The following is a 16,610-nucleotide window of genomic DNA, read 5'->3' as shown; positions in this document are numbered from 1 at the left end:
TAAGCTTTGTTTTTACAGTTAGTTACCCATCACAGTGCAAAAGAAAAGCATAAAGTGAAAGCATCAATTTAATGAGCCTTGGGAAAATGAGTTGTTATTTATTGGTGGGTCCGTCAGGAAAACCGTTGTGTATTGTTTATGAAAGCACTCTCAAATAATAGAAGACATGATCTTAATATGCTATAAAAAATCAGGCTGAAATAGAAGAGAAACTGAAGTTAGTGCTTGGATCTGAGTTACAGAAAGGGTATGTGATTTAATAAAAGGATGAATAAAAAGAAGACAAAATATATTTGTTAAAAGAAGTTGTAAAAGTTTGGCAGTAATGGAAGCATCCTGTAAAACTGCCTTTGCATTGGCTAAAAAATGGAACCCTTTCTCTGAGAGAGAAGGAACTAAACCTTATCTCCAATATTTGCGAGTTGTCTTGGTGATAGGTTAGGTAAAGTTCATCAGGAAATAGGACAAGCATTTCCTGATGCGGGTCTTAGTCAGACGATGACCCGCTGTTGGAGCTTTTGGTCATCTGACTGAGGCCTTCCACTGGCTTACCAGTCCACCCCTTTAAAAATTATGGTCATACTTATAACCTTTTTTTTTTTTTTTTTCCTTGGTGATAAAAATATTGAAAGAAAAGTAGACAAAATTGCTCTGTCAAAGCAAACAGTTAAAAGACACACCAAAGAACTTTCCCATGGTGTATCTGAACAACGTAAAGACCTTTCCCATGCTTGTACTTTCTTTTCTTTACCCTTGGATGATTCTGCTGACATATGTGATGTAGCCCAGTTAATCATTTTTATAAGATGAAAATTTTAACATCTTTGAAGAACTTATTAGTCTTGAGCCACTTCATTGAAAAACAAGAGGACCAGATATATTTGACAGAGTAAAGTCATGCCTAGTAAACTCATCAACGTTTGTACTAATGGAGCATTGGCAATGATGGGTAAAGCAGCTGAGACTGCAACTTTACTTGAAATCTTTTTATGTTGTCATCTTCTAAAATACCACTGCATTATAAACCAAGAGTCACTGTGTGGAAAAAACTAAATTTGTAGCATGTTGTGAAATGTGTGAATAAACCATCATTCAACACTTTCACTATTTCTTTTTCTTCTTTCAACACACCGGCCGTATCCCACCAAGGTGGGGTGGCCCAAAAGGAAAAATGAAAGTTTCTCCTTTTACATTTAGTAATATATACAGGAGAAGAGGTTACCAGCCCCTTGCTCCCAGCATTTTAGTCGCCTCTCTCAACACGCATGGCTTACGGAGGAAGAATTCTGTTCCACTTCCCCATGGAGGTAAGAGGAAATAAACACAAACAAGAACTAGTAAGAAAATAGAAGAAAACCCAGAGGGGTGTGTATATATATATGCTTGTACATGTATGTGTAGTGTGACCTAAGTGTAAGTAGAAGTAGCAAGACATACCTGAAACCTTGCATGTTTATGAGACAGAAAAATGGACACCAGCAATCCTACCATCATGTAAAACAATTACAGGCTTTCGTTTACACTCACTTGGCAGGACAGTAGTACCTCCCTGGGCGGTTGCTGTCTACCAACCTACTACCTAGGATATATATACAGTGGACCCCCGGTTTGTGATATTAATCCATTCCTGAGAGCTCATCGTAAACCAAAATTATCGAAAAGCGAATCAATTTTCCCCATAAGAAATAATGGAAATCAAATTAATCCATGCAAGACACCCAAAAGTATGAAAAAAAAATTTTACCACATGAAATATTAAGTTTAATGCACACAAACTGAAGAAGACATGCCCAGTTTGTAGTACTCTACTAACAATAGAATACATGACACTTACCTTTAATGAAGATCTGGTGATGATTGATGGAATGGGAGGAGGGGAGAGTGTCAAAGTTGTTAATGTTTAGAAGGGGAATCCCCTTCCATTAGGACTTGAGGTAGCAAGTCCTTTTCCAGAGTTTTGGCAGGAAAACAGTGAAGTCCCAGTGTAGTAATATTATGAGTTCTAGGGGAACTAGTAATAATAAGAACGAGGTAGATATTGAAAAGCCAGGGACCTTGGGTGATAAGGACAGGAATAGGTTTAGTAGAAAAATAGAAATGAGCAGGAAGGGTAAAGAGAAAGGAGAGTCTTTCAATGTTTATTATGCTAATTGCCGTAGTGCTAGGAATAAGATGGACGAGTTGAGATTAGTTGCTAGTGCAGGTAACATTGATGTATTTGCCTTAATTGAGACGTGGTTTAATTCAAAAAGTTGGGACATGCCTGCGGAATGTCATATTCAGGGTTTTAAATTGTTCCAAGAAGATAGAAGTATTGGGAAGGGGGGTGGGGTGGCATTGTATGTCCGAGATCGCTTGAACTGTTGCATAAAAACAGGTATTAAGTCTGAAGTAACACATACAGAGTCTGTTTGGATAGAATTTTCAGAGGGGCATGAAAAACTGATTTTAGGAGTGATATACCGTCCCCCAAACTTAGATAGGGACCAAGGGAAACTACTATGGGAGGAAATTGTTAAGGCCACAAGGCACGATAATGTAGTAATTCTAGGAGACTTTAACTTTAGTCATGTTGATTGGAATTTCTTGACTGGGAATTTAGAATCATACGACTTCTTAGAAGTATTTCAGGATTGTTTTTTGAAGCAGTTTGTGACAGAACCTACAATAATAATTTAGAAATTTCAGAGGAACTGGGTGCTAGCGACCACAAATCAATTACATTTAGCATTGAATGGAAGTACGATAGTAGCGATAACTCAGTAACAGTCCCAGATTTTCGCTTAGCAGATTACGATGGGCTTAGAGAACACTTATCATCTGTTGACTGGGGTAACGAAGAGAGCTATCAATATGACAGTTTTCTGAACACTATACATGCTGCTCAAAGAGCATTTATCCCATATAAAGAAATTAGATCAAATAGAAATGACCCAAAAAGGATGAATAATAGGCTCAAATATCTACTAGGGCATAAGAAAGGAATTTATAGGCATATCAAAAGAAGTGAGGGTCATCTTATGAATCAGTATATTGACATTAAGAGGGACATTAAAAAGGGGATAAGAAAAGCTAAAAGGGACTATGAAATTAAAGTTGCTAGGGATTCTAAAACTAACCCAAAAAGTTTTTTCCAGGTCTATAGAACAAAAGTTAGAGATAAGATAGGTCCCCTTAAAAATAACTATGGGCACCTTACTGACAAAGAGAATGAAATGTGCTTGATTTTAAATAATTATTTTCTCTCAGTTTTTACACAGGAAGACACTAACAATATTCCAGTAATTAATTTTTACAGTGGGCTAGAAGAAGATAAATTATGTAACATCACAGTCACTAGTGAGATGGTTGTGAAGCAGATAGACAGACTGAAGCAAAATAAGTCGCCGGGCCCTGATGAGGTTTTTTCAAGGGTTCTTAAGGAATGCAAAATGGAACTCTGTGAACCATTAACTAATATTTTTAATTTATCTCTTCAAACAGGTGTAGTGTCTGATATGTGGAAGATGGCTAATGTAATTCCTATTTTTAAAACAGGGAACAAGTCGTTACCGTCAAATTACCGCCCAATAAGCCTGACCTCAATTGTAGGCAAATTACTAGAGTCAATTATAGCTGAGATTATAAGAAGCCATCTCGATAAGCATAGCTTGATTAATGATACTCAGCATGGATTCACAAGAGGCCGGTCTTGTCTAACTAATTTATTAACTTTCTTCAGTAAAGCTTTTGAGGCTGTTGACCACAATAAAGAATTTGATATTATTTACTTAGATTTTAGTAAGGCTTTTGATAGAGTTCCGCACCATAGACTGTTAAAGAAAGTGGCAGCTCTATGGCATTGGGGGAAAAGTGCTCTCGTGGATCGAGTCATGGCTCACTGACAGGAACCAGAGAGTGTCCATAAATGGGGTTAAGTCCGAGTGGGGATCTGTAACAAGTGGCGTTCCACAGGGATCAGTCTTGGGCCCGTTGTTGTTTATAATATATATCAATGATCTTGATGAGGGAATTACTAGTGATATGAGCAAATTCGCTGATGACACAAAGATAGGTAGGATAATTGATTCAAACGTAGATGTTATGGAACTTCAGGAGGATTTAAACAAACTCTATTCTTGGTCAGAAAAGTGGCAGATGCAGTTCAATGTAGATAAATGCAAGGTTCTGAAGCTTGGGAGTGCCCATAACCCTAGTACTTATAAGTTAAATGATGTAGAACTTAGCCATACAGATTGCGAAAAGGACTTGGGGGTTATGGTGAGCAGCAACCTTAAACCAAGACAGCAATGCCTAAGCGTACGTAATAAGGCAAATAGATTACTGGGATTTATATCAAGAAGTGTAAGCAACAGAAGTCCAGAGGTCATACTGCAGCTTTATACATCATTAGTAAGGCCTCAACTAGATCATGCAGCTCAGTTCTGGTCTCCGTATTACAAAATGGACATAAATTCGTTAGAAAACATTCAGCGTAGGATGACTAAATTAATACATAGCATTAGAAATCTTCCTTATGAAGAAAGATTGAAGACTCTTAAGTTACATTCACTTGTTAGACGAAGAATGAGGGGAGACCTGATCGAAGTGTATAAGTGGAAGATAGGTATTAATAAAGGGGATACATGTATTAATAAGGTCTTGAGGATGTCTCTCCAAGAGAGAACCCGCAGTAATGGATTTAAATTAGATAACTTTAGATTTAGAAAGGACATAGGAAAGTATTGGTTTGGAAATAGGTTAGTTGATGAGTGGAACAGTCTACCTAGTTGGGTTATTGAGGCTGGGACTTTGGGTAGTTTCAAATCTAGGTTGGATAAGTACATGAGTGGGAGGGGTTGGATTTGAGTGGGACTTTCACATCAGAGCTTATTTCTTGGGTGGCATTGAAAATTGGGTTGGGCAAATGTTTTGTTAGTGGGATGAATTGTAAAGGACCTGCCTAGTATGGGCCAGCAGGCCTCCTGCAGCGTTCCTCCTTTCTTATGTTCTTATGTTCCCTTCTTCTTTTAATGCCACTAGGTCCAGCTTGAGAGTCACTGGACTTCTGTCGCACAACATATCTGTCCATAGAGGCCTGTACCTCTCGTTCCTGTATGACTTTCCTAAAGTGGTTCACAACATTGTCATTGTACAGGTTGCCAACACGGCTTGCAGTAGCTGTGTGAGGGTGATTTTCATCAAAAAAGGTTTGCACTTCAAGCCACTTTGCACACATTTCCTTAATCTTTGAAGTAGGCAACTTCTTCAATTTCTCTATCCCCTCTTCCGAAGCAGTTTCCTCAGGTCTGGCCTCTTGCTGTTGAAGATGATCTACCAGCTCATCAGTGGTTAGTTTGTCATTGTCCTCCTCCACCAACTCTTCCACATCCTCCCCACTAACCTCCAACCCCAAAGACTTCCCCAATGCCACAATGGATTCCTCAACTGGCATAGGATTCCCAGGGTTAGCCTAAAACCCTTCAAAATCCCTTTTGTCTACACATTCTGGCCACAGGATTGCAAACAATTCAGTTTGCAGTGTAGACGCCCAGTTGTTAATTCTTATGCCTAACTCAACAAATTTATTATCGTTCTTAACTAGGGAGGTGGCAACAAGAGCAGATGCAGCCCTGCCAGAAGACTCCTGTTTAGATCCATCAGTGCAATCCTCATGGTGCTAAAGCTAACCTATGACACTGAGCTTGACTCTATCATCATTACTGATTCTATGTCATCATTGAAGGCTCTTGACTCATATAATGACTCCAACAACATGCTCATTGGAGAAGCCAGGTATAGATACTCAAAAATTAGGGACAAAGGAATTAATGTACAATTGCTATGGATCCCATCACACATTGGATTACTCCTTCATGATAAAGTTGATATGTTAGCCAACAAGAGTACCCAGAAGGAGAATGTAGAATATAACTTTGGTATAACTGTGTCTAGCATTAGGAATAATATTAGGAGAGAAGTAAATAATGAAAATGATTGTTATAGGAATGCAGTTAGAAGCCTGAGTAGATCTATAACCCACTATGATATCATGAACGTAGATAAGTATGTTTATGGAGCAACATGCAATGTGAACAGACTGACTGATGTTGTAGTGGCCAGGCTTAGGCTTGGTTACAAGTACTTCTGGCAGTTTGGGAGACACACAGATGATGATCAAACTAAATATAAATTATGTGATCAGGCATATGGTCACTCTCTTGAACACTATGTGCTTAATTGTTCACTTATTGAGGAATACAGAGACAGACAGTATAATAACCTATGTGACATGTCAAGATATTTTATTAATGAAAATAAGATACCAGATATACTAAGCAAATTTCCTAAATTTGCTTGTAACAGATAAGTGAACTATAGATATGTAGATATAAATCCATATGTATTCCTGTTAACCCTTTGGGGCCTAGTTCCTAGGCCTTTTGTGTATCCATATGCTCTTGCGCTACCATCCACAGGATGGATATGGGGTTCACAATAAACTAGCCACTTCGGTGGCAAAATCTAATCTAATCTAATCTCTGGCCACAGTTTTTTCCAAGCAGAGTTCAAGGTCCTCTTAGTCACTCCCTCCCAAGCCTTACCTATAAGGTTTACACAGTTGAGGATATTAAAGTGATCCTTCCAAAACTCTTTTAGAGTCAGTTGAGTTTCTGTGGTCACTACAAAGCACTTTTGAAACATAGCTTTTGTGTACAGTTTCTTGAAGTTGGAAATGACCTGCTGGTCCATGGGCTGCAGGAGATGAGTGGTATTAGGAGGCAAAAACTTGACCTTAATGAAGCTCCTGTCCCCAGAAAGTCGCTCTGCCAAGTCTGTAGGATGACCAGGGGCATTGTCTAATACAAGGAGGCACTTAAGGTCTAATTTCTTTTCAATTAGGTAATTTTTCACATTGGGGGCAAATGCATGGTGTAACCAGTCATAGAAAAAGTCCCTAGTGACCCATGCCTTACTGTTTGCCCTCCACAGCACACACAAATTAGCCTTGAGGATATTCTTTTGCCTGAACACTCTGGGAGTTTCTGAGTGATACACCAATAAAGGCTTCACTTTGCATTCCCCACTAGCGTTGGCACACATCAGAAGAGTAAGCCTGTCTTTCATAGGCTTATGTCCTGGGAGTGCCTTTTCCTCCTGAGTAATGTAGGTCCTGCTTGGCAATTTCTTCCAAAACAGGCCTGTTTCGTCGCAATTAAGCAATTGTTCAGGATTCAAGTCTTCACTGTCTTTGTACTCCTTGAATTCCTTCACATATTTTTCAGCTGCTTTTTGGTCCGAACTGGCAGCCTCACCATGCCTAATCACACTATGTATGCCACTACGATTCTTAAATCTTTCAAACCAACCTTTGCTGGCCTTAAATTCACTCACATTATCACTAGTTGCAGGCAATATCTTTACCAAATCGTCATGCAACTGCCTAGCCTTTTCACAAATGATCGCTTGAGAGATGCTATCTCCTGCTATCTGCTTTTCATATATCCACACCAACAACAGTCTCTCAACATCTTCTAACACTTGCGGTCGCTGTTTCATAATCACAGTTGCACCTTTTGCAAGAACAGCTTCCTTGATTGCCGTTTTCCTGGTCACTATAGTAGAGATGGTTGATTGGGGTTTACTATACAACCTGGCCAGCTCCGACACACGCACTCCACTTTCGTACTTTGCCATTATCTCTTTCTTCATTTCAATAGTCATTAGCACCTTTTTTCTTGAAGGGTTGGCACTAGAAGCTTTCTTGGGGCCCATGGTGACTTATTTTGCAGAAACAAGCACCAAAAACAGTGATAATATGGAATGTACCGAACGCATCCTTAGATGCGCGCACACTGCCTGGCTTGTAAATACTGGCACACACGGGGCAGTTCAGGCCACACATGGACACGTCTTGTACGAATCGCATTGAATACCGGGTTTTCGATCGGATACCGAGGCGAAATTTTTGCGTTAAAATGCATCGAATACCAGACTTATCGGATACCAATGCCATCAAATAACTGGGGTCCACTGTATATTATATATATACACCTACCATCTGACTTACGACCTGCTCGACTTACAACCACTCGACTTACGACCGTGTTTTTTATGCCAAATTTCTGGGAAATGAACAACTGTTTGTGTTGTACACAGTGTTTATCCTAAACTTTACAGTATAAAATACAGTACTAACAACATAAAAAGTAAAGTAAAACATGAAATACCAAAATAAAACAATAAAATAAAGTCATTACAAAAATGTTTTGTTGATATTCAGTAGTAAAATTCGACTTATGACCATTTCGACTTACGACCGGTTTCTCGGAACCAAACTCGGTCGTAAGTCAGATGGTAGGTGTATATATATGTATATATATATATATATATATATTTTTTTTTTTTTTTTTTTTTAAAAAAGTCGGCCGTCTCCCACCGAGGCAGGGTGACCCAAAAAAAAAAGAAAGAAAATCCCCAAAAAGAAAATACTTTCATCATCATTCAACACTTTCACCACACTCACACATTATTACTGTTTTTGCAGAGGTGCTCAGAATACAACAGTTTAGAAGCATACACATATAAAGATACATAACATATCCCTCCAAACTGCCAATATCCCAAACCCCTCCTTTAAAGTGCAGGCATTGTACTTCCCATTTCCAGGACTCAAGTCCGACTATATGAAAATAACCGGTTTCCCTGAATCCCTTCACTAAATATTACCCTGCTCACACTCCAACAGATCGTCAGGTCCCAAGTACCATTCGTCTCCATTCACTCCTATCTAACACGCTCACGCACGCTTGCTGGAAGTCCAAGCCCCTTGCCCACAAAACCTCCTTTACCCCCTCTCTCCAACCCTTTCGAGGACGACCCCTACCCCGCCTTCCTTTCCCTATAGATTTATATGCTTTCCATGTCATTCTACTTTGATCCATTCTCTCTAAATGACCAAACCACCTCAACAACCCCTCTTCTGCCCTCTGACTAATACTTTTATTAACTCCACACCTTTTCCTAATTTCCACACTCCGAATTTTCTGCATAATATTTACATCACACATTGCCCTTAAACAGGACATCTCCACTGCCTCCAACCGTCTCCTCGCTGCTGCATTTACCACCCAAGCTTCACACCCATATAAGAGTGTTGATACTACTATACTTTCATACATTCCCTTCTTTGCCTCCATAGATAATGTTTTTTGACTCCGCATATACCTCAACACACCACTCACCTTTTTTCCCTCATCAATTCTATGATTAACCTCATCCTTCATAAAACCATCCGCCGACACGTCAACTCCCAATGTAACTGAAAACATTCACTTCTTCCATACTCCTCCTCCCCAATTTGATATCCAATTTTTCCTTATCTAAATCATTTGACACCCTCATCACGTTACTCTTTTCTATGTTCACTTTCAACTTTATACCTTTACACACATTCCCAAACTCATCCACTAACCTTTGCAATTTTTCTTTAGAATCTCCCATAAGCACAGTATCATCAGAAAAAAGTAACTGTGTCAATTCCCATTTTGAATTTGATTCCCCAAAATTTAATCCCACCCCTCTCCCGAACACCCTAGCATTTACTTCCTTTACAACCCCATCTATAAATATATTAAACAACCATGGTGACATTACACATCCCTGTCTAAGACCTACTTTTACATGAGCCTCACTATCCTCATAAAAACTCTTTACAGCATTTAATAACTTACCACCTATTCCATATACTTGCAACATCTGCCACAGTGCTCCTCTATCCACTCTATCATATGCCTTTTCTAAATCCATAAATGCAATAAAAACTTCCCTACCTTTATCTAAATACTGTTCACATATATGCTTCAATGTAAACACTTGATCTACACATCCCCTACCTACTCTGAAACCTCCTTGCTCATCCGCAATCCTACATTCTGTCTTACCTCTAATTCTTTCAATTATAACCCTACCGTACACTTTCCTGGTATACTCAGTAAACTTATTCCTCTATAATTTTTACAGTCTCTTTTGTCCCCTTTCCCTTTATATAAAGGGAATATACATGCTCTCTGCCAATCCCTAGGTACCTTCCCCTCTTTCATACATTTATTAAACAAAAGTACCAACCATTCCAACACTATATCCCCCCCTGCTTTTAACATTTCTGTCATGATCCCATCAGTTCCAGCTGCTTTACCCCCTTTCATTTTACGTAATGCCTCACGTACCTCCCCCACACTTACATTCTGCTCTTCTTCACTCCTAAAAGATGGTATACCTCCCTGACCAGTGCATGAAATTACTGCCTCTGTTTCTTCCTTAACATTTAAAAGTTCCTCAAAATATTCTCGCCATCTACCCAATACCTCTATCTCCCCATCTACTAACTCCCCTACTCTGTTTTTAACTCACAAATCCATACTTTCCCTAGGCTTTCTTAACTTGTTTAACTCACTCCAAAAATTTTTCTTATTTTCATTAAAATTTCTTGACAGTGCCTCTCCCACTCTATCATCTGCTCTCCTTTTGCACTCTCTCACCACTCTCTTCACCTTTCTTTTACTCTCCATATACTCTACTCTTCTTATAACACTTCTGCTTTGTAAAAACCTCTCATAAGCTAACTTTTTCTCTTTTATCACACCCTTTACTTCATCATTCCACTAATCACTTCTCTTTCCTCCTGCACCCACCCTCCTATAACCACAAACTTCTGCCCCACATTCTAATACTGCATTTTTAAAACTATTCCAACCCTCTTCAACCCCCCCCCCCCACTACTCATACTTGCACTAGCCCAGCTTTCTGCCAATAGTTGCTTATATCTTACCCGAACTTCCTCCTCCCTTAGTTTATACACTTTCACCTCCCTCTTACTTGTTGTCATTTTCCTCTTGTCCCATCTACCTCTTACTCTAACTGTAGCTACAACTAAATAATGATCCGATATATCAATTGCCCCTCTATAAATGTGTACATCTTATCCACCAATACATAATCTAACAAACTACTTGTATATTTGTTTATCCTCTTCTTCATAAAATATGTATTACTTATTACCAAACCTCTTTCTACACATAGCTCAATTAAAGGCTTCCCATTTTCATTTACCCCTGGCACCCCAAATTTACCTACTACTCCCTCCACAACATTTTTGCCCACTTTAGCATTGAAATCCCCAACCACAAGCACTCTCACACTTGGTTCAAAACTCCCCATGCATTAAGTCAACATTTCCCAAAATCTCTCTCTCTCCTCTACACTTCTCTTTTCTCCAGGTGCATATACGCTTACTATAACCCACTTTTCACATCCAACCTTTATTTTACTCCACATAATCCTTGAATTAATACATTTATAGTCCCTCTTTTCCTGCCATAGTTTATCCTTCAACATTATTGCTACTCCTTCTTTAGCTCTAACTCAACTCTATTTAAAACCCCTGACCTAATCCCATTTATTCTTCTCCACTGAAACTCTCCCACCTAGAGGGGATTTCGCGGGTCAATGGCTTCATGGTGGATCAGGACCTGATCAACCAGGCTGTGGGCATTACCATCTTTTCTACATTCCCAAAATATGAACATGATTATATTTAGCACTTTCATTTCAGGAATTGCAGCTGCCCAAAAGCGAGGGGAGATGGGCAGCTATGGTATTTGTGGAGGTGGAGGTGGTGGTGGTGCTGGCAAGGCTTGTGAGGCCGCATTCATACATAAACCTGTTCTTAATCTGGACACAGTCAACAATATTGATAAGGTTTGTTAACCCTCAGGTGCTTCTTGTGGATCATCACCCCTGTGGCTCTCTCGAACTGGGTCTCTAGTTAATAACCTGATCAACCAGTTTGTTGGTGCTTCCAGTTAACAGTCTAATATAAACACTAGAAAGAATTTACCAAAACTTATTATGTTTCTTCTTGAAGAATAAAGTTTCTTGGCATTTTCGCATATATTTTGATGGACTCTTTTATCTCGGTGCACTTCCTACACCTCTGCTTTTCACTGGAGTTGTTCTACACTGTCTTTTGTGTAACCCATTTTTATAAAATGTAACTTAAGTTTGCAGATTTGGAAGCTTGCCCTCCAGTATATTCAGGTGTAAATTATTTGTGCAGGTACACAGTGTACAACCTTCTCTCATCCAGAGTCACACATACACTCTGCCTTTGAAATATATAATAAAACAGTCAAGGGGCTGGTTTCTGGTTAAAAAAAATTGCCATACCCCAGCTGCCATTTTATCAGTTCACTGTGATTATATATAATTATGTAAAAATCAACAAAATAATTGATATCAACTAAAACTAAGACATAATACATGTATATTTAATCCCATTCATTGTTGCTACTCCCTGAAATTAACCCTTTCACTGCCTCATGCATACATCTATGTTATTGATGCCAGGGTCACATACATAGATCTATGTTATTGATGCCAGGCTCACTTACATAGATCTATGTTATTGATGCTAGGCTCACTTACATAGATCTATGTTATTGATGCTAGGCTCACTTACATAGATCTATGTTATTGATGCCAGGGTCACTTACATAGATCTATATTATTGATGCCAGGGTCACTTACATAGATCTATGTTATTGATGCCAGGGTCACTTACATAGATCTATGTTATTGATGCCAGGGTCACTTACATAGATCTATATTATTGATGCCAGGGTCACTTACATAGATCTATGTTATTGATGCCAGGGTCACTTACATAGATCTATGTTATTGATGCCAGGCTCACTTACATAGATCTATGTTATTGATGCCAGGCTCACATACATAGATCAACATTTTGAGCTTAGCTTCCTCAATTAAGCTGTGAATGGTAAATTTAGGCCTTGCTATAAGAGAATGAGTCTGTGTGGTGAGTGTGCACAGCATAAAAAAAAATCTTGCATAAAACACTTAAATTGAAAAGTAACCTTAGGATTTCTTTTAAAATATATTAGTACTGTACTAGCCTTTGCATATTACTTAACCCTTAAATGGTCCAAATGTATATATACGTTTTTTCAACATATGACAGTATGTAAAAAAATGTAGATCTTCTTTTTTGTTTTACATTTGAAAATGTGTAAAAAAACGTTTTATCTACATTTTTTTTTTTTGTTATATTTGAAAATATGTAAAAAAAAACGTAGATCTACTTTTGGAGCACTACGAATTTGAACGTCGATCTGTTTGGACCGTTTAAGGGTTAAATATGTATACACAATAGTGAGAATAAAGAAAGCAGTATTACTACAGTAAAGCCTCAATGTATGTAATGTACTTTTAAACTAATGAGCAAATTCCTTTAGGTAAATTGTACTCTTCAAATTCAGATTTTTATTTCTTTTATGCTGTACAAAGATATGTAGTTTACATGTATGAAACATTGGTAAACACAGATGAAAGCTACTAGTATGCAAACTCTCAACTCATTTTGTATTGAATGTTTACAGTATTATTTAAATTGAGAACAGCTCTACAATAAGAACAGCCTCTCCTCACTTAACGACGAAGTTTCGTTCCTAAGACCATGTCAGTAAACGAATTCGTCGCTAAGTGAAGAGCATACTATAATGGTATTTGAGTTTGTGCCAACCATCTTTGATAATGTTTTAATGTCACCTTTGTATCATTTATAACATTTATGGTATACAGTGGAACCTCAAATTTCGAACGTATCGCTTATCGAACTCTTCGAAAATAGAACCCTTTTTTCGAAGCAACTTTGTCCCTATTATCGAACTCGCCCCTATTTTCGAACCAACTGGTACTGGACCTGTCCAGCAGCCTGCTCTGTCCACGTCCCCACGCAGGCGCCATGAGCCAGTCTGGTTTTGTTGATGCTTGAATGCACACTAACCTGTGCTTTCATTCAAACATTTTACGATTACGTACATTTTCATTGTGCTTAGTGCTTGTGGGACTGTGAAATAAGCTACAATGGGCCCAAAGAAATTTGCTAGTGGTACCCCTGTGGTAAAGAAATTGAGAAACACCATAGATGTGAAGAAGGAAATAATATAGAAGTGGAATGATGTCCAAATGTTTGTGGAGAAGTACTACCCTGAGCAAGCTGAAACAAGCCATCTTTGCAACAAGTTCAGTGACAGAACCATGTCCCATTTTAGGGAAATCTTAAAGAGGCACCAGAAACAGAGGACTGTGGACAGTTATTTTGTGAGACAGGGGTCCAGTGACTCAAGCTGGTCCTAGTGACATTAAAAGACAGAGAAGGGAAGTAACCCCAGAGAGGGCTTTGATACTTGAAGTCCTCATGGAGAGATATTCTCCTTCCAAACACTAACCCCAACTCCCTCTCTCCTCCTCCCTATCTTCCAGATGCCATCACCAATCTTTAATAAAGGTAAGTAAAATGTTGTTTTATGTTTATTTAAATTTATTAATACATAATTGAACACTATGTTTGTTGTGTGTATGTAAAACTATAATTAATCTCTATAAAATGTAATTTTTTTTTGTGAATATTTTTGGGTTTCGGGAACGGATTAATTGTATTTCCATTATTTCTTATGGGAAATATTGCTTCGTTTTTCAGACTTTTTGAATTTAGAACTAATTGCTGGAATGGATTATTTGAGGTTCCACTGTATTTTTATGTTTATACAGTAGTGCACTGTATATTGTAATAAACAGAAGAGAGGAAATCAACTCTAATATACATTATTTATGTATTCATACTGGTCAGAGAACCCGTCGTAAGTCCGAGTCATCTGTAAACGAGTACGTCGCTAAGGGAGGAGAGGCTTTATACAGTACAGTACTCTAGAGCTTTTTCTCCGATTTTTTTAACTTTATTCTGATTTCATAGACACATGTAGAATCCTCCCTATTAGTGCGTTACATTGAGGATTTACTGTAGTTTGGTGTATGCAGAAGAGGTAAAGAAGAGAATTTAGGTTAGGTATACTGTAGTAGCTTCTTGGCATAGATGAGGCACAAAGAAACTTCAACACTGTCAGCCTATGAGCAAAACAGGAGTCTCACTAAAAAGGAAAATTTCCCCAGTTATGATGGTAGTACAGTGCAGTTAATTTGCAGCTTTCATCATGTTCAAATTCTTCAGAGTTATTGAATTCATAATATTAGTGGTGATGAATTGAAATGTCAGGCATAAATGGCATTAATTTAGTCTGTATTTTGGCAGGAGCATGAAGACCAAAAGTTAAAAGAAATTTTGCGAGATGACTTTATTGATGACCCTGATGATGTCATTGGAAGAGACAGTAATGGTGACTTGTTTCCGGTACAATTGCCAATGGTGGACACAGGACGAGTATTTAAGGAGGAGGATGAAGGAAAGGATGTAAAAAATATGAAGCCAAATGTCTCAACAAATTTAACAGTTGAAGGCATTGCAGGTTTGTCTTTAAAAATTGACTGGCTCTTGCTATTGTAACCTTTCCTTAATTCATCAGGAAAACAAATATTGCTTTCAACCCTTCTTTGAAGATTTATTTTTATGCCTTCATCCATGAATGTTGTATGGGGCTACAATCCATGAATAAAAAAAATCTGCACAATACATACTGATTGGTGATCTGTTTTTTATGCAGGAATTTTCTATAGTAACATCTTATGTAGAGACATTGTTGACCTTACATTCAAAACAAGTCTTGTCATAAATGACACAATTAGTTTATCCCAGTTATATATGAACTTCTCATAACTCCTAGCATTTTTTGAGTTCTCTTTTTTTTTTTTTTTTTTTTTTTTTTTTTTTTTTTTTTTTTAACACCCTGGCCTTCACCACATATGATTCATTATTGTGTATCCCCACCGGAAGATCTGGAAATATTAAGCAAATAGAGTGTATGTATTACCGAATGATTGATTGATATACAGTGGACCCCCGCTTAACGATCACCTCCCAATGCGGCCAATTATGTAAGTGTATTTATGTAAGTGCATTTGTACGTGTATGTCTGGGGGTCTGAAATGGACTAATCTACTTCACAATACTCCTTATGGGAACAAATTCGGTCAGTACTGGCACCTGAACATACTTCTGGAATGAAAAAATATCGTTAACCGGGGGTCTACTGTGTGTGTGTGTGTGTGTGTGTGTGTGTATATATATATATATATATATATATATATATATATATATATATATATATATATATATATATATATATAAGAGAGTAGTAAGGGAGAAAAAGTTAGCATATGAGAAGTTTTTACAAATTAGAAGTGATGCAAGGAGGGAAGAGTATATGGAGAAAAAGAGAGAGGTTAAGAGAGTGGTGAAGCAATGTAAAAAGAGAGCAAACGAGAGAGTGGGTGAGATGTTATCAACAAATTTTGTTGAAAATAAGAAAAAGTTTTGGAGTGAGATTAACAAGTTAAGAAAGCCTAGAGAACAAATGGATTTGTCAGTTAAAAATAGGAGAGGAGAGTTATTAAATGGAGAGTTAGAGGTATTGGGAAGATGGAGGGAATATTTTGAGGAATTGTTAAATGTTGATGAAGATAGGGAAGCTGTGATTTCGTGTATAGGGCAAGGAGGAATAACATCTTGTAGGAGTGAGGAAGAGCCAGTTGTGAGTGTGGGGGAAGTTCGTGAGGCAGTAGGTAAAATGAAAGGGGGTAAGGCAGCCGGGATTGAT

General features: G+C 38.0%; 1 protein-coding gene across 2 annotated transcripts in view; it reads left to right on the top strand.

The window, feature by feature from the left end:
- The window catches only part of Polr3D (RNA polymerase III subunit C53), a 96,991-nt gene that overhangs the window by 21,191 nt on the left and 59,190 nt on the right, over nucleotides 1-16,610 (top strand). For both annotated transcript variants that reach the window (XM_070100182.1, XM_070100183.1), the window contains exons 4-5: nucleotides 11,594-11,739; nucleotides 15,149-15,362. In XM_070100182.1, coding sequence (XP_069956283.1) covers nucleotides 11,594-11,739; nucleotides 15,149-15,362 — 360 coding nt within the window. The remainder of the gene's footprint in view (nucleotides 1-11,593; nucleotides 11,740-15,148; nucleotides 15,363-16,610) is intronic.

The sequence above is a fragment of the Cherax quadricarinatus genome, chromosome 71 (genome assembly GCF_038502225.1).
Source record: "Cherax quadricarinatus isolate ZL_2023a chromosome 71, ASM3850222v1, whole genome shotgun sequence".
Lineage (NCBI taxonomy): Eukaryota > Metazoa > Arthropoda > Malacostraca > Decapoda > Parastacidae > Cherax > Cherax quadricarinatus.
The sequence above is the reverse complement of the archived record's forward strand: the minus strand, read 5'-3'. Positions and strand labels throughout refer to the sequence as shown.